Source organism: Psammomys obesus, unplaced genomic scaffold (assembly GCF_907164565.1).
Source record: "Psammomys obesus unplaced genomic scaffold, mPsaObe1.curated_primary_1811, whole genome shotgun sequence".
Lineage (NCBI taxonomy): Eukaryota > Metazoa > Chordata > Mammalia > Rodentia > Muridae > Psammomys > Psammomys obesus.
The window spans coordinates 13,571,187-13,599,175 of record NW_026586173.1 but is presented as its reverse complement, the minus strand read 5'-3'; the positions used below and the strand labels follow the sequence as shown (position 1 = coordinate 13,599,175).

Genomic DNA, 27,989 nt, shown 5'->3' with positions numbered 1-27,989 from the left:
CTGTCCAGGAGTGAGAATACTAGCCCCAGCTAGCTTTGGTGAGGGCTGAGTGAGGTGAGGCTTGTGGCCCGGCTAGGACATCTGGAGCCAGTGGCTCTGCTATTGATTGCCCTCCAGTGGGCACTGGTCATCTCCACTCCACCTCGGGCTACAAGGTCCAGCTCCCTCCCTCCGGAAAGCAAACATTAGCAACAAAGTAATTGGAACAGTAGACAGAAGAACTGTCCACCGGAATTCTCCAGACTTCAGGACAGAGGAGGTAGGCAGCAGGAGCAATGGCGCTGGAACACGCCAGCTCCCGCACAGGGATTTCCTCAGGACGGGGAGTGCAAGCAGCCACGGTGGGGACACTGGAGAGGATCCCTGCCAGAATAAACAGGATTAAAACAACGTCTAAGAAGAGACAAGGACTTGATTCCTATTTATTTATTTGAGCACAGTGAATGTGTACTGATTAAGAAGAACTGAGAAAAAACTCGCCCGAGTGGGAGGGTCCCAGGGAAACCTGTTTTCTCTCACTGTGTCTAGATTTGTTTCCTCCCTATGTGACTGTGACAGCGCCACACCAGGCCCGTGGACAGGACAGGACAACTTGCGTGAGCCGTCTTTCTCCTTCAACCACCTGGGTTCTGGGGATCCAGTTCAGGTCATCAGGCTTGGTGGCTGGTGGCTTTACGTCAAGAGTCACCTCACCGGCACCAGCACCCTTAGAAAGCGTGCACGCGGCTCTCTGGGTCTGGTTTCAGTCACCAAGTACCCCTTTCCATTTTCATCTCCATACAGCAGCACTGAATTCTCTGCGGCTGGTGGGGACTGTGCACACAGCTGTCTGAGAAGCAGGGGCTTCTGTAGCCCAGGCTGCGATGAAACCCTCCGTAGGGAAGGATGTCAGAACCACCCTGCCTCCTCATCACAAGGGCTGGAATGGCAGATGACATACTATGCCTGGTTTCCGGGGTTTGGTGGACGGGACACAGACAGCCTGTAAGCCACACAAGCCTCTACCTCTGAGGTACAGCCCCAGCAAAAACAAGCAAACATACAAACAAAACAAAAACAAACAAACAAACAAAAACAGCAACAAAATACCGACTGTTCGGGGGGTGGGGGTTGGGGGGAAAGGCCTGCCTACAATTCCTGCTCACCAAGGATCGCCTATCCACCTCATGGCCCTGAGCGTGGGTGTCAGCTTAGATTCCTCATTCACACCGTGACTCCCCCTGTCACCATGTGATCCCCTTTCACTTCTGAGACCCCCCCTAACCTCTATGACTCCCCCTCTCCCTACTGTGACTACCCTACTGTGACTCTCCTTATCACCTCTGTGACTCCCCCTTGTGCGATGGTTATTTTTGGTGGTCCACTTGACTGCCCGGACAGCTGGGCACACCTATGAGGGATTTTAATACATCATTTGAGGTAGGAAGATCTGCCTTTAACGCGAGCCGTACCTTCCTCGGGCAGCCTATATAAAGGTCATGGAAGGAGGAAGCTTTGCTCATTACCTGGTATTCTCGCTCTTGTAACGAGCCCATTCCTTCACCAGCATTAAAGCCCACTTCTTTGGGATTTCAGTCTATACTGCAGACCAGCTAAGACATCCAGCCTCTTGAATGAATGAGCAACTACTGGATCCTCAGACCTTTCACTGGTGGACATCCACTGCTGGACTAGCTGGACCACAGCCTGTAAGCCACTCTAGTAAATCTCCTTTGTGCATATTCTCTAAGTTCTTTATTCTCTAAGTTCTGCTCCTAACACACCCTGTCACCACAGTGACTCACCTGTCGCCTAGCAATTCTTTTCAACATTGTGATTTCACCCGTGATTTGAATGAGAGTGGTCCCCAAAAGCTTATATTCTTGAATAATTGGTCCTCAGTTGGTAGCTGTTTGGGAAGTGTTAGGATGTGTCAGCCTTTTGGCGGAGGCATGTCACTGGGGGTGGACTTGGAGGTTTTAAAACCCTTAAGCCATTTACAGTGTCACTCTCTGCTTCTCCGTGTGGTTCAACATGTAAGCTCTTAGCTGCTCCTGCCCCCATGCATTTGCTCTGACCATAGACGAACCCTCTGGAGCTGTAAGCCCAATGACCAGCTTTCTTTCATAGGTTGCCCTGGTCATGGCATTTTATCACTGTAATAAAATGTGTGCCATTGCTGTGGAGACCTGGCCGTGTTGGTGGGTCTTTGCACTGTGGAAGACTTTGGGAATTTGGAAGAAGAAAGCATTTGTGCTGTGAGGAGAGTTCAATGAACCATCCTAGCAGGAGCTTGGAAGACAGTGGCACTGGGAGCTGTGTGGACTGGAGGCCTAGCTCAAGAGGTTTCAGAGGGCAACAATATTAGCAGCTAGACTAGTAACTGGGGGATATTTTGGCAAAAAAAAAAAAAAAAAAAAAGCGGGTGCTAAGTTGAAAAGCAATGGACTATTTCTTTGGTGGAAGGGATTTCAAGACAGCCTAACTGACTGTATCACGTGGCTATTAGTCATCACCCTTACTCAGATCTGTGATGAAAAAGAGCAAAGGGGTAGAAAGGAATATAATTCTGCAGTGAAGGAAAAAAACACCACAGCCAAGGGTTGAGCTGAAAGACGAGGAGGTTAAGGTGAGCGAGGCCTGATCTGCAGTGGAACGGAGGGAAGGGTGCTCTCATGGCATGACCCCAGCCAGGAAACTTCCAACTCGTGAAATGAAACGGCCTAAGGGATTTCTACTCCTAAAAAGCAAAAAGAAAGGAAAGTGGCCACAAATATGATTCAACGGGCCATGCTGCATCCCAGACAGGCAGTTTAGTGGTTTCACAATCCTGGTTCCGACTTTAGAATGAAGGGGTTGCGGAAGCTCCCTCTGTAATTGAGGAGAACTTGAGGCCAGGCAATGTATGACTGAGAAGTCCTTGCTGGTTTGAGGGCAGCCTCAGGCTGCCCCAGACTCTGTCTAAAAAACCCAACAAACACAGCAAACGACACTCACTCGGGAGTCATTAGGGAACTAGACATGAAAACCATAAAAGGCCACTTCCACAGTAAAAACAAAACGGAAACTAAAAGCTGGTGACAGAACCTAACGGGAAACTACACAGTTGCCATTAATGGGAAAGGCAACACTCTGGTAAGTCCTAAAGTTACAACAAATGACCATAACTTGACCTTTGTGAGACTGAAAACAGATACTAAAATACTCAGCGCTCAGGAGGCAGAGGCAGGCAGATCTCTGAATTCGAGGTCAGCCTGGTCTATAGAGCAAGTTGCAGAACAGCCAAGGCTACATATAAAGAAACCCTGTTGCCAGGCGTGGTGCCACATCTCTGCAATCCTGGTTCTTAGGGAGGAGGCAGAGGCAGGCAGATCACTATAAGTTGGAAGCCAGCCTGGTCTACAAAGTGTGTCGAGGACAGTCAAGGCTACAGAGAGAAACCCTGTCTCAAAAAAATAAATAAATAAATAAACAAAATAAAATGTATGGTTCAAACCAATATGAATCCCAACAGTGAAAATGAGACATCACAGAAGTGAAATGCAGAGCCCCGGTGTGGAGAAAGGCTCAGCGGCTGAGCGCTCACTGGCTCCTCTTGCAGAGGTCCTGGGGACCATTCCCAGCACCCACACGGCACTTCACTGCTAACTGTAGTCCCAGGGCATCCGAGACGCTCCTGAATCCTTGGGCACCATACACAGGAGGTGCACAGACATGCATGCAAACAAAATAGCAATACGCATCAACTCACAAAATACAAGATAGGTGAATAAGGCCGGGCATGATAGTGCTCAACCACCATCCCAGCACCTGGAAGACAGGGGAAGGCACAGCTCTGAGCTTGAAGCCAGCCTGGTCTGCACAGTGAGACCCCCGTCTCAAAGAACAAAACAAAATTAAAAACAGAAAGTAAAGGGGGGGAGCAATCAATAAAAAGAAAGATGGAGTCACAGTGACAGAATGAGCTGTATTACCTGCTTCTCTGCTGTGATAAAATACCGTGAGTAAGGCGATCTAGACAAGAAAGACTACAAGGTCCGGGAGGGCTGGAGTGCAGGGAAGAGCAAAGGCAGGTTGGCAGGGGCAGCTGAGAGTGAACAGCACCCCTGGTGACACCTCCTCCAGCACGACACCTCCTCCAGAACAACACTTCCCAAACAGTTCCACCAAGTCAAGACTAAGCTTGCAAAGAGGAGCCCCGGAGGCCATTCCTATTCTAACCACCTCTGTCTGCTCAGCTTAAGGCTGGAGGATGCCTTGGCAGTGAAGAGCGCTGGCTGCTCTTCCAGAGGACCCAGGCTCCATGCCCGGCACCAGCATGGTAGCTGACAGCTGTCTGTGACTCCAGAGAATTCTCATGTGCTCCTGTTGGATGCGTGTGGAGCACAGACATATGTGCAGGCAAAATACTCACATGAAATAAATGTAGAACCTTTACAAAGACTCTGCAAGTTCAAAGTCCAACTCTCTTCTCTTAACTGTAATCCCCTGTAAGATTAAAAAAAAAAAAAGTCAAACTGCATGCTTCCAACCTATGATGGCACAGAATACACATTACATTCTTCCCAAAAGGGAAGAAAGGGAGCACGGTGAGGAAATATGGAGCCAAAGCAAGACCTAAGCCAGCAATACAAACTCCAAAATCTGTAGCCCCATGTCTGACGTCAGAGGGCTTAGACAACCCCACCCTTCCAGCTTTGCTAGCTGCAATCCACCTCTCTCCTGACAGGTTCCAGGCCCTGCATGCAGCTCTTCTTGGCAACACAAAATTTAGGCTTCACTTTCCCAGCTTCATGCAAGGCCTCGGGTCTCCATGCCTCCAGCCTCCACTTTTCAAGTGCTGGGATTATAAGCACGCCTTACGGGTGGTTTTCTCCTCCTCTTTCATCCTTGTGTATCTGCTTTGGAGAAACATTTATTCACACCTTTTGCACATTTCAAACTTGGTTGTGTTGTTGTTGATATTTGGTTTTGGTTTTGGGGTTTTCTTTTCGAGATAGGGTTTCTCTGTATAGCCTTGGCTGTCCTGGACTCACTCTGTAGACCAGGCTGGCCTCAAATTTACAGAGATCCGCCTACTTCTGCCTCCCAAGTGCTGGGATTACATGTGTGCGCCATCTTTTGTTGATGTTTAAATGCCCCTTATAGATTGTATCCCTTGTTTTTCTCTCTCCCTTATGTTGTTGTTGTTTGTTTTTGAGACAGGGTTTCTCTGTGTAGCTTTGGCTGTCCTGGACTTGCTTTGTAGGTCAGGCTGGCTTCAAACTCACTTCTGTCTCCCAAGCGCTGGGATTAAAGGCGTGCACCATGGCTTCCCTTGCTTTTCCTTTGCTCGAATGCCTATCGGAAGCAGCTTAAGGAGGAAGTGGGTTTTGTTGCTCACAGTCTATAGCACAGTGCGTCTGCGCAGAGAAGGCAAGGCAGCAGGGCCTGAGGGACACAGTCAGAATCAGAAAAGCTGCCAGGGAGAAATTCTGCCGCTCACCTCCCTCTTCCCTTGTTATTCAGCATGGACCCAGCCGTGAGTTTATTGCTGCCCACGGTTTACCCAGTCTAGAGCCTCCCTCACAAAGTCCAGCTCTCTTCTCTTAACTGTAATCCCCTGTAAGGTTAAAAAAAAAAAGTCAAACTACATGCTTCCAACCTCTGATGGCACAGAATACACATTACATTCTTCCAAGGGAAGAAAGGGAGCACGGTGAGAAATAGGTGTGCCCAGTTTTCTTCCCATGATTCCACATCTGTCAAGCGATGCTAATCTAGTATCTTCCTTTGTTTTCTGTTATAGCACACCTTGGCTTACCCGGGACAGGAAAGAACAGCTCTTGGGAGTTGGTCCTTTTCTGCCACCTTGTGGTGTTCAGGGATCAGACTCAGGTTGTCAGCGCTTCGTGTATGACTCTACCAGCTCACTGGCGCAACCTGACTCTCTCTACACGTACATGTGTAGGTATAATTTTTTTTGAGACAGGGTCTCACTATGTAGCCCTGCCTGACCTGGAGCTCACTATGTAAACCAGGCTTGCTTCAAACGCACAGAGATCTGCCTCCTTAATGGTGGGGTTAGAGGCATACACCACCATGTCTGCCCAGGTTGGCAGTATTAGCCATCGCACGCTTTGCTGTCCTTTGTGGGAGTACATGAAGGACAGGCTAGAAGAAGGCAGCAGCTCCCCCAGAGCTGGAGTTCCAGGCACTTGTGAGCTGCCTAACACGGGTGCTGGGAACTGAACTCAGTATGAGCTCTTAACCACCGAGTTACCTTTTTTCATTTATTCATCTATATGTGTGGGAGGGCGTGCATGTGCTACAGAGTCCATGTGGAGGCAGAGGACAACAGTAGCCAGTTCTTTCCTTCTACCAAGTGGACCTAGGATGCTGAGCTCTGGTGTCAGGCAAGGCGGTAAACATCTTTACCCAGCCAGCTGTCTCTCCAGCCCCATTCCACCGTTTGTGCTGATCTGGCCATGTGTGCCGCATTCGTGTGCCTCTGATAACCAAATCCCACAGAATTCACCGTGTAGCCAAGGATGACCTGAACTGGTCTTCCTGCCTCTGTCTCCCAAGTACTGGAATTATAGGTGTGCACCAGCACATCCAGTTTATCAAGTGCTGGAGCTGGGACCCAGGGCTTTGTGCAGGGTAGGCATGCACTCTACCGGGTGAGGAACAATTGTTTCCTGGCTGTCTACAATAGTCCTGCGCACGATTCACGGGGCTGGCTGCTGTAGCAGGAGACTGCGGCACACAGTTCCAGCTGTTGTGGCTTCAGGTAGGCAACGGGGAGGAGGCTCCAGTGGTGAGCTCATGGTTTGCTGGTTCATAGGAACCGTCAGCTTGACACAATCTAGAATCTTCTGGGAAGGGAATCTCAGTGAGGGACGCTCTAGGTCCACCTGGCCTGTAGGACACTGGCTTGATGATGCTAATTGCTGTGGCAGACCCAACCTGGGCTTGGGGCCCCATCTGTGCGGAACAGGAGCTGAGCATTGGCACATTTACTCCCTCCACGCTCTCTTTGACAAAGCAACAGCCATAGAAGGTAAGCATTGGTTTATTGTTCTTGTTTTCGGACAGGGTCTAGTTACGTAGGGCTGGCTGGTTTGGAACTCACAGAGATCTGCCTGTCTCTGCCTCCTGAATGCTGGGATTACAGGTGGTACTGGTTTTGAAGGCATGATGAGAGAGCAGCCTGGTGCTGGGAGAGGTCAGGAGAGGCCATGGTGACGGTGTAGCTTCAACAGCAATGAGAACCCCAAGATCGAAGGGATCCTGGAGAGACGCTGATCTTGGCCCCATATGGCAGGCTCAGCTTCTCTGAAGCAAGCCCAGGAGAGACTAGGGTGAAGGTGCCCAGGGGCAGCAGAGAGCTGCATTTTGGAGATGCCATTGCCAAGGACAGCAGCAGCTTCGGAGTAGAGCCTGCCTGAGCCTTCGAGACGAACACCATGTGCTTCAGACATCAGCGCTGGCAAAATGGGGCCCCGGGGGACCTAGTGGCTGCCGGCAGCAGTTTAACCCTGTTGAACCTTGGGTTTTTTTTTCTGGTTTGATTTAAGCGCCATAGTTCTTACTTCTTGAAGCAAGAAAGTATTTAGCTTATTTTTGATTTTACAAGAGCCCACAGTTGAGAGACTTTGAAATTTTAAAGTTTTGGAGAGACTTTGAAATTTCAGAGCGATTTTCAGTATTTTAGAGAAACTATGGGTATTTTAAAGAGACTGAACTTTTAGAGTGTTTGAATTTGTAAAAACTGTGGGTCTCTATTAAAATTTGAAATGTTGGGGCTGGAGACTCACTCGGCTCAGCAGTTAAGAGCACTGGCTGCTCTTCCCAAGGACAGGGGTTCAATTCCCAGCACCCACATCGCAGCTCACAACTGTCTGTAACTCCAGTTTTAGGGGATCTGACACCCCCACACAGATATACATGCGGGCAGAACACCAGTGTATACATAAAATAAAAATAATTTTTTAAAAAAATTGAAATGTTGCCAGGAGGTGGTGGTGCACACCTTTAATCTCAGCACTTCGGGAAGCAGAGGCAAATGGATCTCTATGAGTTCGAGGCCAGCCTGGCCTGTAGGGCGAGTTCCAGGACAGCCAGAGGTACACAGAGAAACCCTGTCACACACACAAAAAAGCTGAAATGTTTTATGTGATATTAAACATGACATCTTGGGAACGAATGAAAAAAATGCAAGGATCTAGTTGACTGCTGACAGGCCTGCATGTCAGTTGTGCTGGCTAGTTTTATGTCAACTTTATATAAGCTGGGGTCATTTTAGAAAAAAGAAATTGTAATAGAGAAAATGTCCCTGACAGGTTGGTCTAATGGAAACCAATAATAATTGGCATGGGAGGGCCCAGGGCACTGTGGGTGGTTCCATCCCTGGGCTGGTGGTCCTGGGTTTATAAGAAAGCAGGCTGAGCAAGCCGTGGGGAGCAGGCCAGTGAACAGCACCCTCCATGGCCTCTGCCTCAGCTTCCGCCTCCAGGTTCCTGCCCTGCTTGAGTTCCTCCCCTGACTTGCTTTGATGAGGAACAGTGATGTGGAACTGTGAGAAAAATGAACCCGGGCTGGAGAGGTGGCTCAGAGGTTAAGAGCACTGGTTGTTCTTTCAGAGGTCCTGAGTTCAATTCCCAGCACCCACATGGTGGCTCACAACCATCTGTAATGAAACCTGGTGCCCTCTTCTGGCAGGCACACATGTAAACAGAACACTGTAGACATACTAAGAAAGAAAGAAGACAGAAAATTAACCCTTTCCTCCCCAGGGTGCTTTTGGTCAGAGTTTCATCGCAGCAATAGAAACTGAAGGCCGTGAGCACCAACTTGGCAGCGCCCTATCTTCCCACGCCTGCACTGTTGTAGCGGCCTCTCCTATTTTCTTCCCGGGTAATTTTTTTTTCTTTCACCTTGATTAGTCTTGCTAGGGGTTTCAATTTTTTATTCCGTTTTTACACGTGTATATGTGTGAGCCTATGTGATATGACACTTGTGTACCCTGAGCCCACATAGAGGTCAGAAGACAACCCGTGGGACTCATCCTCTCTCACACCATACGGGCTCCAGGGGTGAAACTTGGGTCACTAGGCTCAGTGGCAGCATCTTTTGCCTACGAAGCCATCACAACAGCCTCCTGAGTCCCCCGGGAGAAGTGCTCTTAACCACCACGTTATCTCTCCAGCGTTTAATTTATTTTTATAACTAACTTTTGTTAATCTTTTGGGGGCTTGGGGGATGGGCTCGAGACAGGCTTTCTCTGTGTAGCCCTGGCTGTCCTGGAACTCACTCTGTAGACCAGGCTGTACTCAAACAGGGATCTGCCTGCCTCTGCCTCTGGAGTGCTGGGAATAATGGTGTACGTCATTACATCTAATGACTGGTTGGGTTTTTGTTTGTTGTTTTGAGACGGGGTCTCAGTGAGATAGCCAGATACACGGAGAAATTCTGTCAGAGGAAAAAAAAAATTTAAAGAGGGTGGAGTCTCGCTGCACAGACCAGGCTGCCCTTGGCTGAGTCTGAAATGTGCATCTTGTATTTCTGGTTGTGAGCCTTTAATGGCTGAGCCATCTCTCCAGCCCGAGATGTGCTTCGTTTTCAGGTTTGTTTATGGGGGTTTTGACTATATGTACAACCTGTGTGTAGTGCCCAGGAATCCAGAAATGTCCATTGGATCCCCTGGAACCAGAGTTATTGGCAGCTGTGAGCTGCCATGTAGGTGCTGGGAATCAATCCCAGGTCCTTTGGAGGCACAGCTAGTGTCCTTAACCACTGACCTGTCTCTCCAGCTCCAGGGACTGCTTCTTTTTTCTTGGTGACTGCATCAGTTACTTCTCTGTTGCTGTGATAAAATGCCACTACCAAGACAACCTAGAAGGAAGGGTTGAGTTTACGGTTCGGTTCCAGAGGTAGAATCCATGATGGTGGAGTGGGGGCTAGCACAGTGGCTGAGAGCAAGATGTCTTGAATTACAAAGAGGAAGCCAAGAGCAGGCTGGGATCGACAGCAGTTTGAACTCTTGGAGCCCGCCCCAAGCAGTGCACTTCCTCCAGCATGGCCTCCGGAACTTCCCAAGTCATGCCACCAACTGCCCTGTTCAAATGCCTTAGCCCATGGAGACAGTCCCATATAAAACACCATAGTGGGGGCTCTCTGTGAGTTCGAGAACAGCCTGGTCTACAACGTGAGTGTAGCCAAGGCTACACAGAGACACCCTGCCAAAAACAAACAAACAAACAAACAAACAAATAAGAAAACAAAACAAAAAACATAGTGATCAAAGTCTACACCCTGGTGTAGACTTTCAGGCACATTTTAGGACTGAATAGGAAACTAAATAAAATTTTTGTTTTGTTTTTTAAGACAGCCCTGGCTGTCCTTGACCCACGTTGTAGACCAGGCTGGCCTCAAACTACCTGCCTCTGCCTCTGTAGTGTTGGGATTGAAGTCATGTGCCCCACACCTGGCAGAAACTATTAAAAAAATATATCATGACCTTCGAAGTGTATAAATTGCACAGAAACTTACCCAGCCAAATTTCCCATTTTCTCCATCTGTTGTTCCTTCAACTACCTTAGGAAGGAAGCCTTGAGGCCTTTATATCCGAAGCTAAAACTACTAGGCATGGAGCTACTGAAAGCTAGCTTTCTCTTCCACAGAGCCACGCCCCCAGCTCCCCCCTGGGGTGTTCTAGGCAAGCATTCTCAGGGAAGGAGCCAGGCCCCTTGGCTACACCGTTGCATTTGCTGTTACAAGTTCCTTGATCTAATTAATACCCACTACTCTTAATGCCCTCTCTAGGGCAGCTGAGACATCACAGTTCTCAGATCTTGTCTAAGGACACCCCACCACCTCACTTTGTTTTGCCACTTCTTCGTCTTAGGTAGAGGCTTCCCTCTTAGCCCACTGACACTACCAAGGTTTTGGGGGTTGGAGGAAGCGAACAAATATTTTTCCCTGCAATGCACAGAACTGTAGACAGTGGGCCTGCTGAGCACTGGTAGGGTGGCTGTGTGTTTGGGGAAGGGGTGGGGACAGAAGGGAGTCTCTTTTGGTGCCCAGTCCTGTGTGCAACTTCCTGCCACTGAGGAAACAGTACAAACCAACACTCGCTTCTCCTTTCTCTACTGTGGTCTCGGGCTGGCAGGGAGCCCCATATCCTTGTGGCCTCAGCCAGCTTTCCCAGCCCTACATGGGAGGAGAGATGCCCTGGACCATTCTTCTGTTTGCATCTGGTGAGTCTGAAGCTTGCCCCTGGGGAAGCACCTACTCCCTGTCTACTCCCTGTCTACCATGCCTCCCCGTGGGGCAGAAAGCACAGTGGGGCTGCCCCCTCCAGTTTAGATGACTGCCAGCCTTCATCTGAGCTCTCTCATGCCCTGCAAGGCGAGTTCTGTAGAAACCTCGGCCTGTCACTGTCCGAGACTCAGCCCCCTTGGCCTCCAGGCCTGTGGCACTCAGAGTACGGGACTTGGGGAACTGTGCTGCAGGAGAGGTCTGTGCACAAGCTCTGTAGAGTGTCATCTGCAGGCACCCTGCTCAGGACCTAGGCAGGAACATACTCCTGGGTGGCCTGCCTGCCTGGCATGGATGTGGCTCTGTGTGTGTGTGTGTTTCTTTGTTTAACAAGGGACTGGTGAGTTGGCTCAGCAGGTAAAGGCACTTGCTACCAAGCCTGATGACCTGAGCTTCATCCCTGGCATTCACATGGAGGAAGGAGAGAACCACCTCCTCAAAGTTGTCCTCCGATTTACACACACATAAACAAAATGAATAAATTTAATTTAAAAAAAAAAAAAGACAAAACAAGGAGCCAGAGAACAGGCTCAGTAGTTAAGAGCACTCACTGGCTGCTTTTCCAAAGAACCTGGGTTCAATTCCCAGTATCCACATAGCAGAACACAGCTTTCTGTAACTCAGATCCAAAGGGATTCAAACAGTTTTTTGTTGTTTTGTTTCTGTTTGTTGTCTTCCACAGGGACTAGAAAGTGCCCAGACATACATGCAGGGAAATCACCCATACACATAAAACACATTTCAGAAAGGCAAACTGGATTGCCTCTGACCTTTTGGTCAGGAAGTTGTGACAGACAACAGACTGGTCCAATCAGAAGCTGCTTCCTACAAGAAGACCCACTGCACCCCACCCCCACTCTAGACAGCATTGTGGAGTAAGACAAATTCCTCTGCCCTCCTCTCTCACTTGTCTCTGCTCGCCTCCTGGATTTTCTTTTTCTTTTCTGGTTTTGTGGATGAATCCAGGGCCTCACACATGCTTAGCAGAAGTTCTACCACTGAGCCACACTCCCAGCCCCTCATTGGGGGGCTCTACTACTGAGACACCCTCCCCCAGCTCCTCTGTGTGTGCCCCATCCACCTTCTGGGCCTCTTCCCACAGCATTTCCTCAGGCTGGAAGGTTCTTCCTCAATCTCCACAGGCAGGGCTCAGCTTTTATGTCACCTTTTCTGGGAAGTCCTCTGAGGTCACTGCAGTTCACAGTAGCCTTCTCCACTACCCTGCACCCCTCTTGCACTTTCCTAAGGCCAGCACTTCTGTTCATTTCCTCTCTCCCCTCATTTTATTTTCTGGGTATGGGTGATTTGCCTCATGTATGTCTGGGCACTGTGTGCATGCCTGTGGAGGCCAGAAGAGGGCATCAAATCCCTTTGGACCTGAGATGCTCTGACTGAGTGGTGAGCTGGCGTATAGGTAGGTGCTGGGAATCACATCCAGGTCCTCTGGAAGAGCAGCCAGTGCTCTGAACCACTGAGTCACCTCTCCAGCCCAGCCTCTGTTCATTTCTATGCAGTAATATTGCCTTGTCCCTAGCAAGCACAGCGGAGTCTGCTGCTCGACGTTGCTGGCCGAGCATCACTGTGCTGTTGTATAATAAGCTCCGCCATGAGATGATTTCAACAATGACACATGTGCCAGGTACCCAGACTCCTACACGGCGGTGTGTGCTGGTGGTTGCCAGTGTCCTGATACAAACATCAAGGCTCAGGGCCTGGAGGTGTAGCTCCGCAGAGGTCAGAATGGTTTGATCCCCAGCAAACACACATGTGCACACGCGGGCACATGCAGGCACGCACTCAGACGCTATGGAGTAAGTGATCTGATCCCAAGAACGCACAGCCAGCTCCAGCTGTCCTTCTTCATTACAGGCTCCTTGGCCATCCCTGCACCGTCCATCTTCCTGGTGCCCCCCTACCCAAGCAGCCAAGAGGACCCCATCTACATCTCATGTACAGCCCCGGAGGACTTCCTCGGGGCCAACTTCACGCTGTTCCGAGGGGAAGAGGTGGTCCAGCTTCTGCAGGCCCCCTCGCACCAGCCTGGTGTGACCTTCAATGTGACTGCTGGTGGCAGTGGCGAGGGGGGCAAGGCTCCTGGGGGGAACTTCCACTGTCAGTACAGTGTGATTGGTGAGCACAGCCAGCCCCAGCTCTCAGACCTCAGCCAGCCTGTGCAAGTCTCCTTCCCAGGTAAGACCGCCCCGAGGAATCCTGGTCGTGCTGCCCTCGCCCTCCCTGGGATGCTCTGCAGCAAGCCCAAGTCTACAGATGAGTGGACTGATATGAGGGAACAGAAGCAGCCGCCCGATAAACCCAGGACTTACGGGGGTGGGGACTGGTGTGCCAAGCCCCTGAGGCTGCACTTGCCTTTGTGTTTCCTGGGCGAGCCCAGGGGCCACAGAAGATCCAGGTGGATCTTGGGAGGAGGAGACCGAAGGACTAGAAGTGCGAGGTCATCCCTGAGGGTAGGCAGAGGCCTCCTGGATCTAGTGAGAGAACCTACTGCACACTATGTCTGTAGGTCGGCAGACAGCAGCCGCCTGCTCAGCTGTTGACAGCTCCCTTTTCTCATCAGGGCCTTTCGGTTTTTCAGCCCACAGAGGTGAATGACAGGACCTTGTGAGAATACCACAGTCATTGTTCGCCTCTCAGCTCGGATCAGGACCCTGCCCCAGGTCCCCAGAGGCCTCCCCTCCCCCCCAATCCTGGATGGGGAATTGAAATCCTTTGCAGACAAGAACTTATAAAACACCCATTCTTTCCTTTTTGAAAAAATTTAAGAGAGACTTATGTGGCCCAGGCTGACCCCAGCTCCCTGCGGGGCTGTCGTCGACCTCAAGCTTCAGATCCTCCTGCTCTGGGATGACATGTCCCATGCTGCGGGAGGACTCCCATCCAAAGGGAGGACTTCTTCGCATGTCTTTTTTTTTTTTTTTAAGATTTATTTATTTATTATGTATACAATGCTCTATCAGCATGTACACCTGCATGCCAGAAGATGGCATCAGATCGCATTATAGACGGTTGTGAGCCACCATGTGGTTGCTGGGAATTGAACTCAGGACCTTTGGAAAAGAAGCCAGTGCTCTTAACTTCTGAACCATCTTTCCAGCCCAGAAGGGATGACTTCTAGGCAGCCTTCAGGGCCCACTGGATGGCCAATGTGGATGTCATTGGCTTTTTTTTTTTTCCAAGATAGTTTCTTTGTGTAGCCCTGGCTGTCCTAGAACTCGCTTTGTAGACCAGGCTGGTCTTGAACTCAGAGATCTGCCAGCCTCTGGCTCCTGAGTGCTGGGATTAAAGGTGTGTGCTGCTGGCTGTCACTGACTCTTCAGTACCTACACTGGAGCCACAAGATAACTACTGGTTAATGGGGTTTAAAAAACAAAAAAAAACAACAACAACAAAACCATTCAGTATGGCTCAGCACCTGGATACAAGGCTAAGGCAGGAGGATTCTGACAATCTGAGGCCAGCCTGGGCTACATAGGGAGTGTGAGGCTAGCATGACCTACCTAATGCCTACCTAACAAGCCAGCCATGATGAGCTGTTTAGAGCAAGACTTGGTTTCAAAAACACAACCTGGAGGGTCTGGAGAGATGCTGAGCAGTCGGGAGCGCGGACTCTTTCAGAGGTCCTGGCTTCTGTTCCCAGGACCTCCATGGCAGCTCACAGCCACCTGGACCTCCAATCCCAGGGGAGTCCTTGCCCTCTTCTGGCTGTCACAAGCATGCAAGCGGTGTACAGACAGTCACACGGGCAAGACGCCCAGACAAATAAACTAAGTAAGTGATCAATTAATTACCAAACAAACAAACAAACAAAAACATGGTGCGAGGCTTGGTGGTGCACCCCTTTAATCCCAGTGCTCAGGGAGGCTGAGGCGGGTGGATCACTGAGTTTGAGGTCAGCCTGATCTACAAGGAGTCCAGGACAGTGAAGGACACACAGAGAAACCCTGTCTTGAAAAACCACACACAAAAAAGTTTTCTTTCTTTCTTTCTTTCTTTCTTTCTTTCTTTCTTTCTTTCTTTCTTTCTTTCCTTCTTTCTTTCTTTCTTTCTTTTTGAGACAGGGTCTCATATTGTAGCCTAGGCTTACCTCAAACTCAGTGTGATCCTCCTGCCTCAGACTCCTAAGAGCCATGATTACACAGAGCTTTTTTTTTTTTTTTTTTTTATGTTTCCATGGAGTCTGGAGAGATAGCCCAGCATTTCAGAGCACTGCTATTCTTCCAAAGGACCTAAGTTTGGTTCCAAGCACCAACATCAGGCAGTTTACAATGGCATATAACCCTCCTCCCCAGTGTGAGGGAAATGGACAACCTCTTCTAGGCTCAGCAGGCCCTGGAATGCACTGTTTAAGCCTCTCCTCAGCCCCTATGCATATCAATAAAAGTATAAATAATGTTTTCACTAGCATGTATTAATTATACACAACAATGGGTTCTAGTCTGACATTGTCACAATCTACGTATGTATTTTGCTCATATGCACCCTGACATTCTCTCTTGTGCCCTCCCACTCCCACTTATTCATCTTTCCAACTAGTCCCTCTGCTGCTTCTACTTTCATGTCTTTCTTTCTTTAGGCAATGTCTTGCTTTGCAGCCTTGGCATTAGACTCATAGAAATTCTCCTGCCTCAGCTTCCTATATGTTGGGATTATGACTGTAATACTTTAGCTACTATATCCAACTTCAATCTTTCTTAGTATATACTAAAGGATATATATATCTCTCTGTGTAGCCTTGGCTGTCGGGACTCTCTTTGTAGATCAGGCTGGCCTTGAACTCACAGCAATCTGTCTGCCTCTGCCTCCCTGAGTACTGGGATTGAAGGCATGCACAACCATGCCTGGAGATATATATATAATTTGTCAGCCCATCAAGATGGGCAAGGGCACTTGCCATTAGGCCTAATGACCTGAGTCCATCTCTGGCCCCATAATGAAAGAAGAGAACCAATGCCCACAAGTTACCCTCTGACTTCCATGCACATACTGTGGTGCTTGTGTGTGTGTGTGTAAGAGAGAGACACTAAATAAATGCAATAATTTTAAATGACTATTCTTTTCTTATGGTGCTAGGCAAGGAACCTAGAATCTGCTTTACATTAGTCAAGTTTTCTTAAGCTATAGCTCCTTTCTCGCTTGGTGTGTGTGTGTGTGTGTGTGTGTGTAGGTCATTCTGTATTGTAAGCTGGCTTCGAATTCTCTAGCTCATGATAGCCTTGAACTCACATTCATCCTCAACTTTCCAAATGCTTGGTAATCCAGTCTTGGGATGGGCTACCTCCTCAGAAGGAAGAACTCCTCATTGGTTGCTAACTGCCCATGAGGCAGACTTGTTAAAGTCCCAGGCCCACCTCCACCGAGACGCTTGGCTGAGGTGGCTCCTGGGTGAGGGAGGGCATCCAGGAAGGCCCCCAGGGGTCCCTTCCATGCCCTCACAGCTCCTTCACCTGCCCCATTCTCTCCCTTCTAGTCCCCACCTGGATCTTGGCGCTCTCTCTGAGCCTGGCTGGAGCTGTCATCCTCCTCGCAGGGCTGGTGGCTGTCGCTGTGGTGGTCAGGAAAGGTAATGGGCATGGGGCAGCCACGGGCAGCTGGCAGCTCTGAACCGCTCTCACTCTTCCTCTTGCAGTTTTTGAGGCAGGGTCTCACTCTGTAGCCCTGGCCGCCCTGATCCCACTGTGTGCTTCAGGCTGGTCTGGAAATGACAGGGATCTGCTGTCTCTGTTTCTACTCTTAGAGTGCCAGCAAGCCCAGCGCCTTCCCTCTTGCTTTCTTCCCCACGCTCTTTTCTCCACTTTCCCCATCCTGTTGTTGAGGCTGTTGAACTCCTTGATTTTTCTTTATTTGGGGTGTCTGTGTGAGGCGAGAACCTGAAACCTTCTGCCTCAGCCTCCCAAGCGCTGCATCGATATGGAAAACACCACGACTGCTTTATTTAAATTTTTCCTTTTTTATTTTATGTGTAGGGGTGTTTTTGCATGTATACACACCACATGCACGCAGGGCCTGCAAAGGCCAGAACAGGGCATCGAATGCCCTGGAAGTGGTGTTACAGAGGGTTGTGAGCTGCCACATATGTGCGGGATGAGGGATGGGGTGTGAGGTGTGGGGGTGTCTGCAGCCATCAGGACCACTAGAGTAATGCTCTTCAGGAGGCAAGAAGACAGCTCAGTTCCACATGACCAAGTAGCTGGTGCTGGTTAAGCTTCGGGAGTCTGACCCTGAGGAGCTGGCTTATGTATACTAAGCACAACATGTCAGGCAAGGTGGCGCTCAGGAGGTCATCCCAGCACTCAGGAGGCAGAGGCAGGCAGATCTGTGAGTTCTAGGCCAGCCTGGTCTACAAAGGGAGTCCAGAAGAGCCAAGGCTACAGAAACCCTGTCTCGAAAAACAAAAACAAACAAACAAAAACAAACCACAACACAATTTGGTGACATTTTCCTGGGGATAATTACCTCAGTCCCATGCACACAATACATCTTACAACATGACTTCAAAACTCTTTGTAAAGTACATGTGACATCTTCCATTAAGATGGATTCTACAGATTGACCACATGTGACACCTTCCGAAAGGAGAGGTTCTATAGACTGAAGGAGAAAAGCAAGCTCATGCACGATAAGGATCTTGCAGTAGGCCCGGTGTGGGCTGCCCCAGCCTCTGGGCTGATGACAGATTATGCATGCTCCTTGATGATAAGGATCTTGCAGTAGGCCCGGGGTGGTATGCCCCTGCTTTCTGGTTATGCGTGCTTCCTTGGAAGGAGCAACCGGTGTGTTTAACTCTGCAGTTTCCCTTGTGCTTATCTGTGAGCACGAGGACCTGTGTGCCCCTACACATGAGTGCTGGGTATTGACTGAACCGGGGCTCTGGAAACAGCCAGTACTCTTAGCTATCTCTCTACCTCACCAGGACTGATTTTGTCATCCATGTCTTCAGGGGCATAGAGACAGCCAGTTTGGGGAATTCTTCCCCCTGAACTGTGCAGCGGGTGGGTGGGTACGGGACCAGCAGAAGTGGGATGATGGGTGGAGGAAAGGGAGACTAACATATGGGATCCCTGGGTACTCAAGGGGGACTAGCCTGTTTTGAGACCACCTCCTGAGGCAGCAAGATCTACAGAGGTTCATCTCTCGGTAAAAGACACAGGGTGCATGCCTGTCACCCCAGCACTCACTAGATGACGTCAGAGGACCAAGAGTTCGATGTCAGCCTCACTGCGTAGCAAGTTCCAGGCTAGCCTGGGCTATGTGAGATGCTGTCCAAGAAACAGAAGTCTATCCATTCCCACTTTTGTTAGACCATCCTTTATCTGTTTCCAAATTTTCATTCACTAAACCAGTGCTTCTAAACCTTCCTAATGCTGCAACCCAACCCTTTAAGACAGTTAATGCTGTGGTAATCTCCAGCCATAAAACTATCTCACCGTTACTTCAGAAATAGAATTTGGTTACTGTTATGAATTATAACGTGAATAGTTTTGGAGACAGGGGCTGAGAACCACTGATCTAAACTCTACCTTAGACAGTGGCTTTCTGCTCACTCCAGCCTTACTCCCAGCAACAATGGAAACTCCTTTCAAAAATTTACTTATTATTATTGGGGGAGGCTTTGTGGAGGTTGCAGGAGTCAGTTCTTTTTCCACCACGTGGGTCTCCAGGGTCCAGCTCAGGTCGTCAGGCTTGGCAGCAGGGGTCTCTATCTAAAGAGCCATCTCACTGACTAACCCCCTCCACCCCCAATTTTGACAGGTCTCATATAGCCCAGTCTGGCCTCAAACTTGCTCTATAGCTGAGGATGGTATTTAACTCATGATCCTCCCACCTCCACCTCCCTAATCCTGGGACCACAGGCTTGTGTTGGAAGTTGCCTATCAGGAAACTCTAGTTTTTAAGAAAACAATTTTACATGTTTACACATTTGTGAAGATACTGTTTGGATTTAGCTTTATAGAGACAGGATTTCACTACGCAGTCCAGGCTGGTCTGGAAACCCAGGGCCCATATAGATCAGGTTGGCCTTGAAGTGTAGATAATCCTTGCGCTTCTATTTCAGTTTGCTCGGATAACAGCAGTGAGCCACCACACTTGGTGTTTCAAGCTTTTTTTTAAATTTTTTTACGTGAACATACATTTCTCACAAGTCAAGCATGAACACAAGGACCAGCAAGATCACTCAGTAGACAAAGATGCTAGCTACCAAGCATGACCGCTTAGGTTCCATCTCTGGGACTCCTAAGGCAGGACAGCCGACTCCACAGCATTTCCACTAGCCTCTACGTAAGGCATGTGCACCCACACAAGAACATGTATATACAAAGTAAATAAATATTCCAAAAGACCCCAACACATAAGCAGTCATACATACCTGTAACTCCAGAACCCAAAAGGCTGACAATGGACTGTGGGTTAGAGACCAACCGGGGCTGTGCACCACCTCAAGAAAACAGATGATGCATATCCAGAATTCTAGCCTTTGGGGAACAGAAGTAGGAGGACTGGGAGTTCAAAGCCAGCCTTGGCTACATAGTGAGTTCAGGCCAGCCTGAGCTACACAGGTCTGTTTCAAAAAACTAAGAGAAGGTGGGTATGTTGGCACACGCCTTTAATCCTTGTACTCAGCAGGCAGATCTCTACCTATAGTCTAGTCTACACAGTGAGTTCCAGAACGGCCAGGCCATGCTGTGAAACCCTGCCTAACAGAACAGAACAGAACAGAAAGAACTGAGAAAGATCTGTTTATAGCAGCTTTTGTACTTAGTGGAAGATCTACATGGATGAGGCAAGGCTGGTCCCACAGGAGTCAAGGGAGCTTTTGATTTCATGGTTATTTTGATTTCATGGTTATCAACACTTTCCAGCTGCTATCGGATTCAGAATAATCTAACTAATGCCTGTTCATCTTTCTTCCAGTTAAAGCCAGAAACTTACAGAAGCAGAGGTGAGACCTTCCCAGGTGATCTTTTGAGCACTTTACTAACTGGGCGAATGCTTCATTCCCCACAATGTCCTCTGGTGGGAGGGCTGATAAATGCATAATAAATAATTCATGTTTATTGAGCACTGCTGTGTACTAGGATTCTTTAAAACCTATGAGCATGGCTTCCACCCAGTAGACCTGATGATACCCATTTTTCCAGATGTGAATACTGAGGCCAGAAGCTCAGTCACATGGGCCAGGAAGCCCAGCTGCCTTACCTCCAGCTCACTGCTGGCTTCCACAACATTGTCCAGAAATCTAGGTATCTGCAGTGACATTTTTCAGGACTCTCACTGGGAGTACGCAGTATTAGACTTTCCCTGGAGTGTTCCCGGCCCCTTACAGCCGGAGTGGCTACCCAGTGGGATGGCTCTGGGAAGGAGGGTAATTACCCTCAGTGTGCAGTATTTGCTGTGGGAAGGGAGTGTGCAAGGGGGGAAGGCAAGCCCTATCAGGTCTCACTGTGGGAGACGCTCTAGAACAAGTGGCCTGTGTCATCCTTTCTTCTGATCCCTTTGCAGGGAACGTGAATCCTGCTGGGCTCAGATCAACTTCACCAACACAGGTCCGTTTCGTCATCCATGCCCCTTGATGCTTCCCTGGGTGAAGTAACCTTTACAATTTCCTTCTGTTTGGAGCCTTTCTGTGGCCTCTTGTTGCTCTTGAGGGCCAAACACTGTCCCTGTTCTTTCTGGTGGGTTGTTTTCGTCTCTAGCCTTCACCCTGGCTCTATCCACCGCCTGGAACACTCTCTCCAGCTTCAATGTGTATGTCACCCTCTCCAGGAAGCCCTCCCTGCTTCTCCAGCAGGCTCTATCTTTACTTCCACACCAGCCATGCTCTCAGCATTCGTGTGTACCTGTTTACCTGTGTATGATGTGTGTGCAGTGTAGGAGCTAGCATGCCATAGTGCGTGTGTGGTCAGAGGACAACTTGCAGGTGTCAATTCTCTCCTTCTACCAAGTGGGTCCTGGGGATTGACGTCAAGGTGACAATTTTGGCTGCTAAGTGCCTTTCCCTGCTGAGGCACCTCGCTGGCCCCAGCCTGTTCTCTACAGGGAGATCTGTGCCCCTCCCTCTAAGTGTTCACATCTCACCCTGTAGAGAGATCGGCAAGGGTCTGAAGAAGATGCTGGAACCCCAACTCCTTTTGTAGAGTTAATTCTGGGCATTGAGATTGTGGGCAAGGACCAGGTGGTAGAACAGTGGACCCACCCTGAGCTGAGTTTGGTCTCTCTCTGTTTCAGACATGTCCTTCGATAACTCTCTATTTGCCATCTCCACGGTGAGTAGCTCTTTTTGTCGAGTTTCCCAATGACCAACCCACTGAGAGGGGACAGGGAGCTGTGTCACTTGGAAGTCCTGAGGCCTGAGGACCAGTAATTGCCCAGAGTCATAGAACTAGGACTTGTCTATAAGCCTGGGGTTGACTATGAAAAACTAGGGGATCACAGGGCTCTATTTTCACTGGGATGAGTTCAATCCTTGAGGCTGGTGAGAGAAGGTTTGGGCTGACATGGTGGCCTCTTTGGGAGTCTCTGTGGAACCTTGTGACACTCTGATAATGCTCTGGTCTCCTCCTTATTGTTAAGTCAGTGTAGTGCTCACACTTGTATAATCCCAGGACTTGGGGGATGGCAAGCAGAAGGGTTGGAGGACTAGCCTGGGCTACATAGTGAGTTACAGGTCAACCTGGGCTACCGAGTCCCTCCCCCGCTCATTTTATTTAGTTTGTGTATGTGTGTGGGGATGCCACAGCAGACTTATGGATTTGGTTCTCTCCTTCCCTGTGAGCTCCAGGAATCAAACTGGGGTTATTACGTTTGGCAGCATGTGACTGGAGCTGCTGAACCATCTTACCAGTCTGAGTCTCCGCCTTAAAAAACAGGTGTGCGTGGTGGCACACCTGTAATCCCAGAACTCAGGGAGGCAGAGGCAGAAGTAGGTGGATCTCTGTGAGTTCAAGGCCAGCAAAGCAAATCCAGCACAGCCAAAGCTACACAGAGAAAGCCTGTCTTGAAACAAACAAACAAACAAACAAACAAAAACCAAAACAATGAGGAGGGCACTTGGGAGGCAGAGACAAGTGGATTCCTGAGTTTGAGGCCAGCCCTGGACTCCAGGTGAGTTCCAGGACACCCACAGCTACACAGAGAAACCCTGTTTCAAAAAGCCAACAAACCATAACACAGAAGCTGGAGGTACAGCTGCAGCAGGTGAGAGCCGAGTGTGTTTGAAGCACTGAATTCCATGTTTGGCACCACACTAAAAAACAAAGGGAAGGAAGGGAGGGAGCTGGCCCATACAAGAGAGGCTTGTATGGTTACCTCTGTAGTAGTGTCAGCTCTTGAACAGATCCTGAACTGTCCAGATAAACCCCGCTGGGCATGGTGGCCAATGCATGTGATCTCAACACTTGGGAGCCTGAGGCATGAGGACGGTTGCAGGTTTGTCTTGCCTGGGCCAGCCAGGAACTGGCCAGCCCCTGTGGCTTTTTCAATTGCTGTGTTGTTTGGTTTGGATATTGTTATGTCCAGACAGGCTGGTTACAAACCCACTGTGTTGCTGAGGGTGCCCTGCATATGTGATCATCTTGCGGCCTCCTCCCAGGTGCTGGGATTACAGGTGTGCACCATCATATCTGGTTCATGTGGTGCTGGGGATAGGCCCCAGGCTTCCTACATGCTCGGCAAATACTCTGCCAAGTGACATTTGCCATATGTTTCATTTGCTTTTGTTGAGACAGGGTGTCAAAATGTAGTCCTTCCTCCCACTACGCCAGGGTTATAGAAAACACTGCTTTGTGCGCGAGTGCGCTCACACACACACACCTCTACACTGGGCTGGGAATGTAGCAAAAGTATCAAGTCCTATTTCCTGCCTTTCTTGATTTGCCTATTCTTATATGAACAATAATGAAAGATCCCCGGAGGGTATCTTCCGTCAGAGAGACCCCCTCCCAAAGAACAACGAGTCCATTCGGATGCAAACAGCAAGAGGCTTTTATTTTGATACACGAGTACTCGGGGCAGCAAGGTCACTCGGGAGGACCTTGTGCGCCTCCTTGGGGAAAAACTGGGGTTTTTATAGGGTTTTAGAGCAGAAGCACTGGTACAGAAGCGACAGGCATGGTTACAGGGGGCTGATTGGTACGTTTACACGAGACCACAATTTGCGTCAAAGTTTGGCAGGGGCACCAAGATTCCAGGAACTGGGTGGTCAAGGGGGGTAGGATGACCCCTTGACGTGGCCCGCCACCTGTTATTTTGTTTTTCCCTATCTTAGCTGAAACAGTCTCACAGATATCTATGAGAGTGATTAACACAAACTGTTTTTAGTATGACTGGGGCAGCCTGACCACAGATATCCCAAGTGGGTGACACAGCTAGGATTTCTCAGTAATTTTCCAGTTTCTCATCTGGCCTTCAGAGTTTTACAAAACAGTGGTGTCCCACAAAATGGCATTAGCTATGTTTAACTTAGGGTGAGGCTGGGGTCTTTCAATACAATATCTCCTTTTGTGGCTGTCTCGTTCTACCTCATATAGTAGCCTTAGGTTCATCCCACGATGTTAACTTGTCTCTGAATTTTCTTCATTTTCAAGGCTGAATACTATTCCAGAGTAGGATATACTACATTTTGCTGATTCATGTCCATTGATGGACACTTGGAATGCTCTCACTTTTTGGCTTTCTGTGAACCTGCTGTGCAAGAATCTCAGTTCTTGCTTTTGGTTTTAGTTTTTTCCTTTTCCCTCCCCTCTCCTCTCCTCCCCACCCTTTCCTTTCCTCCTCCTTCTCTTCCCTTTCCTCTTTCCTTTCTTCTTTCTCCAAACGGTCTCATTATGTATTCCTGGCTGGTGTGGAACTCTATGTCTAGTTCCAGGGAATCCCTAGCTGTACCCATAAGCTGCACTTAAACATATTTGGGAAAATTCTCACACTCAAACCATAATAATAAATAAAACCTTCTGAAAAAAAAAGAGAAAAGAAAGCTTCCTTGTTGGCAGAAATGACTACGAAGTAGCTGCCAGGTGCCTTGTCACTGCCCCCTCTCTCAGGGCCTGACATAGAACTATTAGAAAGCCCTATGGGGAGGAAGTTCACTCCTTTGCTTTATTGGGTTTTCTTTTTTTATGTTCATTGATGTTTTGCTTGCAAGTTTGTGTGAGGGTGTCAGAAGCCATAGAACTGGGGTTACAGACAATTGTGAGCTGCTTTGTGGGTGCTGAGCATTGAACCCCAGTCCTCTGGAAGAGCAGCCAGTGCTCTCAACTGCTGAGCCATCTCTCCAGCCTCTATTTCACTGTGTTTGTTTGTTTGTTTGTTTTGAGACAAGATCTATGTAATTCTGGCACCCTGGAACTAAAAGATTTTCCCACCTCTATATTCCAAGTGCTGGGATTAAAGGTGTGGCTCTTACACCTGGCTTCTTCTTTTTTTTCCCCCTCTTTTGGTTTTTCTTTTTAAAAGATTTATTAATTATTTATACAGTATTCAGCCTTACACAGTGTTCTGCCTGCATGTGTGCCTGCACGCCAGAAGAGAGCACCAGATCACATTATAGAGGGTTGTGAACTACCATGTGGTTGCTCAAATTGAACTCAGGACCTTTGGAAGGGCAGCCAGTGCTCTTAACCTCTGAGCCATCTCCCCAGCCCTTGGTTTTTGCTTTTCAAGACAGGGTTTCTCAAGGCTGTAGAGACAGTTCAGTGGTTAAGAGCAGTGGCTGCTCTTCTAAAGACCTGAATTCAATTCCCAGCACCCACATGGTGGCTTACAACCATCTATAAAGGTAGTCCCACGGGAACCATTACCATCTTCTGGTATGCAAATGTACATGTAGGCAAGCCACCTGTATACATAAATAAATCTTCAAGAAAAAAAAAAAAAAAAAAAAGACAGGTACTCACTGGGTAGCCCTGGCTGGCCTGGAATGCACTATGTAGATCAGACTGGCTTCTAATTCAGAGACCTGCCTGCCTCTTCCTCCCAAGTGCTGAGGATAGAGGCATGCCCTGCTGTGCTCACTTTACAAAGATCCTGTGGTTAGACAAGGATTTCTCTGGGGTCACTGCTTAGAGGACCAAAGCTCTGAGGGGACCGCATACTGTCTCAGCCAACTGCCTCCAGGTTTTGAAAGGTTTTAGGGGATCTCTGATAGGGGTGGGTACAAAGGTGAGCTGGCTTGTCGGGTACCATCCACTTCATGCCTCTCTTTTTCAAGCCCCACGGTGTCCCTAGGAGATGGATATGATCACTTGAAACTGAGGCATAGGAGGGTCATCACTCAAGGGACATCAGGTTGCTAGGAAGTGATGCAAGTGGGATTTGAGCCCTGGCCTCTGGTCCTCCTTCCTCTGCAGAGAGGAGGCAGCAGGACAGAGCCACTGAAGGTTGGAATATGGGTAGCTGGAGGGAAAGGTGAGAAGATACTTGAGAACTTGGAGCAGGGGGAACTCCCAGATCCTTCCACCCCAAATCACTGTTCCTGTTTGTTTTTGTTTTCTTCCATAGATAAAGAAAATGACTCAGGAAGACTTGGTGGCAACCTTGGATGCACATCCTTGCAACTCAGGACCTCGAAAGAGGCCCACCTCTGCATCATCCTCTCCGGAGCCCCCGGAGTTCAGCACTTTCCGGGCCTGCCAGTGAGGCTGAGGAGTGAGGACCTCTTTATCCAGTTCTCTCCCTTCCGCTGCCCATGGCTGCAGAAGCTGGACATCTGTCCAGAGACCTGGCAGTAGGGCGAGGTCAAGCCCGGGCATTCGTAGGGATGAACTGGCCAGAGGAAGGAGACCTCTGGTGTTGTGACCTTCCTCACAGAAGACAGGAAAACCAGTCACCTCTGTAGACTCCCAGAATGGTCAGCTCACCAGGGAAGCGATACCACTGCATCTGGACACCAGCTGGACATAAGAGGTCTAACTTCTGTACCGCCTTTCCTGTGCTTCCAGCTGCACCCCACTTCCAGACTGGGTGTTTTCTTGGGGGTGTGTGTGTATGTTTTTAGCTGTTGTTTCTAGACAGGGTCTCACTATGTAGTGCTGGCTGTCCTGGAACTCACTATGTAGACAAGGCTGGCTTTAAACTCATAGGGACCCACTTGCCTCTCCCTCCAGAGTGCTGGGATTAAAGGCTCGTGTCACCATTGCCTTGCAGGGCATATGTTTTTTAATGACAGAGTTTTACTTTATAGTTCAGACTGGCTTTGAAATCACATCCTCCTGTTTCTGCCTGAGATTATGGGCTTGCACCATTAGATGGGTGGGTGGGTGTCAATTTGGAAAAGGGCTGGGTGTGTTTTGAGTCCTGCCGATGTCACAGCTCCTGTTAAACCTGGGACTGCATGGCTAGGGAGTGGGGTGAGAGGTGAATTGGACTCGTTGAAGGTACTACACCACTGAACTTCAGCCAATGTGATGAATGAAAAATGTTTGGAGGTGCAGGAAGAGATTGATGCACTATGGAGACCAGAAATGTGGGAACAGAAGGGCCTTAAGGAGTAAATTAGAGGCCCAGGAGAGGATAAATAGCAGCCTCAGAGGGTCCAGCAAAAGTGAAGAGCGGTTGGCACTGCTGAACACAGTGGCTAGCCACTACTGGGAGGTTCGAGAGTTAACTGTAGAAAAGGAGAGGTCCTGGCGGAGAAGCTGAAGAATTCCCCCAGACACTCAGCGTTTAATGGAGCTGCCAAAGCGTGGAGGGCGGCTTACAGTGCCTTTATGCTAGTGTGGGGCGGGACCACACCTAGGGGCGTGCCTGCAAGCCTGTCCACGCCCACCGCAGGGCCTTTCCCTCGCAGCGGGAGGAGAGCAAGGCGGAACTTACCTGGAAACGTAGGGGGCGGAACCCTAACGTGGGGCGTGAGCGAACTACCTGGGTTTGCAAGCGGTCCTCCTCCTCCCCCAGGCCCGGGAGGGGCCGTCTGCAGGACTCTGGCCAGAAGGGGCCCGACCCTCTGAGGGCGGGTCCACGAAGCCGACTCAGAGCGCCTGCATTTTGCCACTAACCGGCCCCTCTGGGGGCGGAGCCAGCGCGCCTCCGGGGGTGTTCAGTGGCCGAGCGCCCCACCCCGACGAACGCCTCACCCCGAGCACGGTCGTTCGCAGCAAGGCGGCCTAGGGGCGCAGCCAGCCCTCGAGGGGGCGACTCTTCCTAGTCCCCGAGTCACCCCTACTGTGGCACAAAGCACGGCGGCCTCGTGGCGCCGGCCTGGGGGCGGGGCCTGGCTCCCAGAGGCGTGTCCGAGCGGCCGCGCGCGACCCCCTGACGCACACGGCGGTGTCAGGCGCTGTTGTTCCAGAGACCCCGGCCCGGGGGCGGGGCGGGGGTGGGGACGCCTGATCCGCCCGGGGGCGTGCCCGAGCGGCTAAGCACCGCCCTCCGACGCACGCCCTGCCCGTGTCCCCGCGCCTGCTGCGTCGGGGCACAAAGCGCGGCTGTCGCGCAGCGCGGCCTCGGGGCGGAGCCTCGCAGCCTTGGGGGCGTGCCGCGGCGCCAGGCACCGCCCCCGGACGTCGGCTCCCTCTCCCGGCGTGCCAGGGCGGCCGTAGCCACCTCACAAAGCAGCGACCGTTCCCGCGGGGTGGGGCCGGCCCCACCCCCGTTGTGCTCGCGCTCGCCGGGCTCCGACAGGCGCCAGCAGGGGGCGCTGCGCCACCGAGCCGGCCGGTGGCGGCGGCGGCGAGGCGGCGCGTGGCCGGCAGGCGGCG

The 27,989-nt window shown here is 50.0% G+C and overlaps 1 protein-coding gene across 8 annotated transcripts; it reads left to right on the top strand.

Moving 5' to 3' along the window:
• The first annotated feature begins 218 nt into the window (after positions 1-218).
• On the top strand, positions 219-26,419 carry CUNH19orf38 (chromosome unknown C19orf38 homolog). 8 transcript variants are annotated; one of them, XM_055601191.1, is made up of 12 exons: positions 219-259; positions 784-1,012; positions 1,576-1,688; positions 5,768-5,925; positions 6,921-7,021; positions 11,132-11,219; positions 13,150-13,470; positions 16,766-16,858; positions 20,209-20,236; positions 20,797-20,840; positions 21,523-21,560; positions 25,792-26,419. In XM_055601191.1, the coding sequence occupies exons 6-12, from the start codon at positions 11,177-11,179 to the stop codon at positions 25,927-25,929; spliced, it is 705 nt and encodes a 234-aa protein (XP_055457166.1). In that variant the 5' UTR covers positions 219-259; positions 784-1,012; positions 1,576-1,688; positions 5,768-5,925; positions 6,921-7,021; positions 11,132-11,176; the 3' UTR covers positions 25,930-26,419. The 8 variants fall into 8 exon arrangements, with proteins under 8 accessions (XP_055457166.1, XP_055457168.1, XP_055457167.1 ...); XM_055601192.1 differs by having other exon boundaries at positions 231-259; positions 787-1,012; XM_055601189.1 differs by having other exon boundaries at positions 235-596.
• Positions 26,420-27,989: the final 1,570 nt, after the last annotated feature.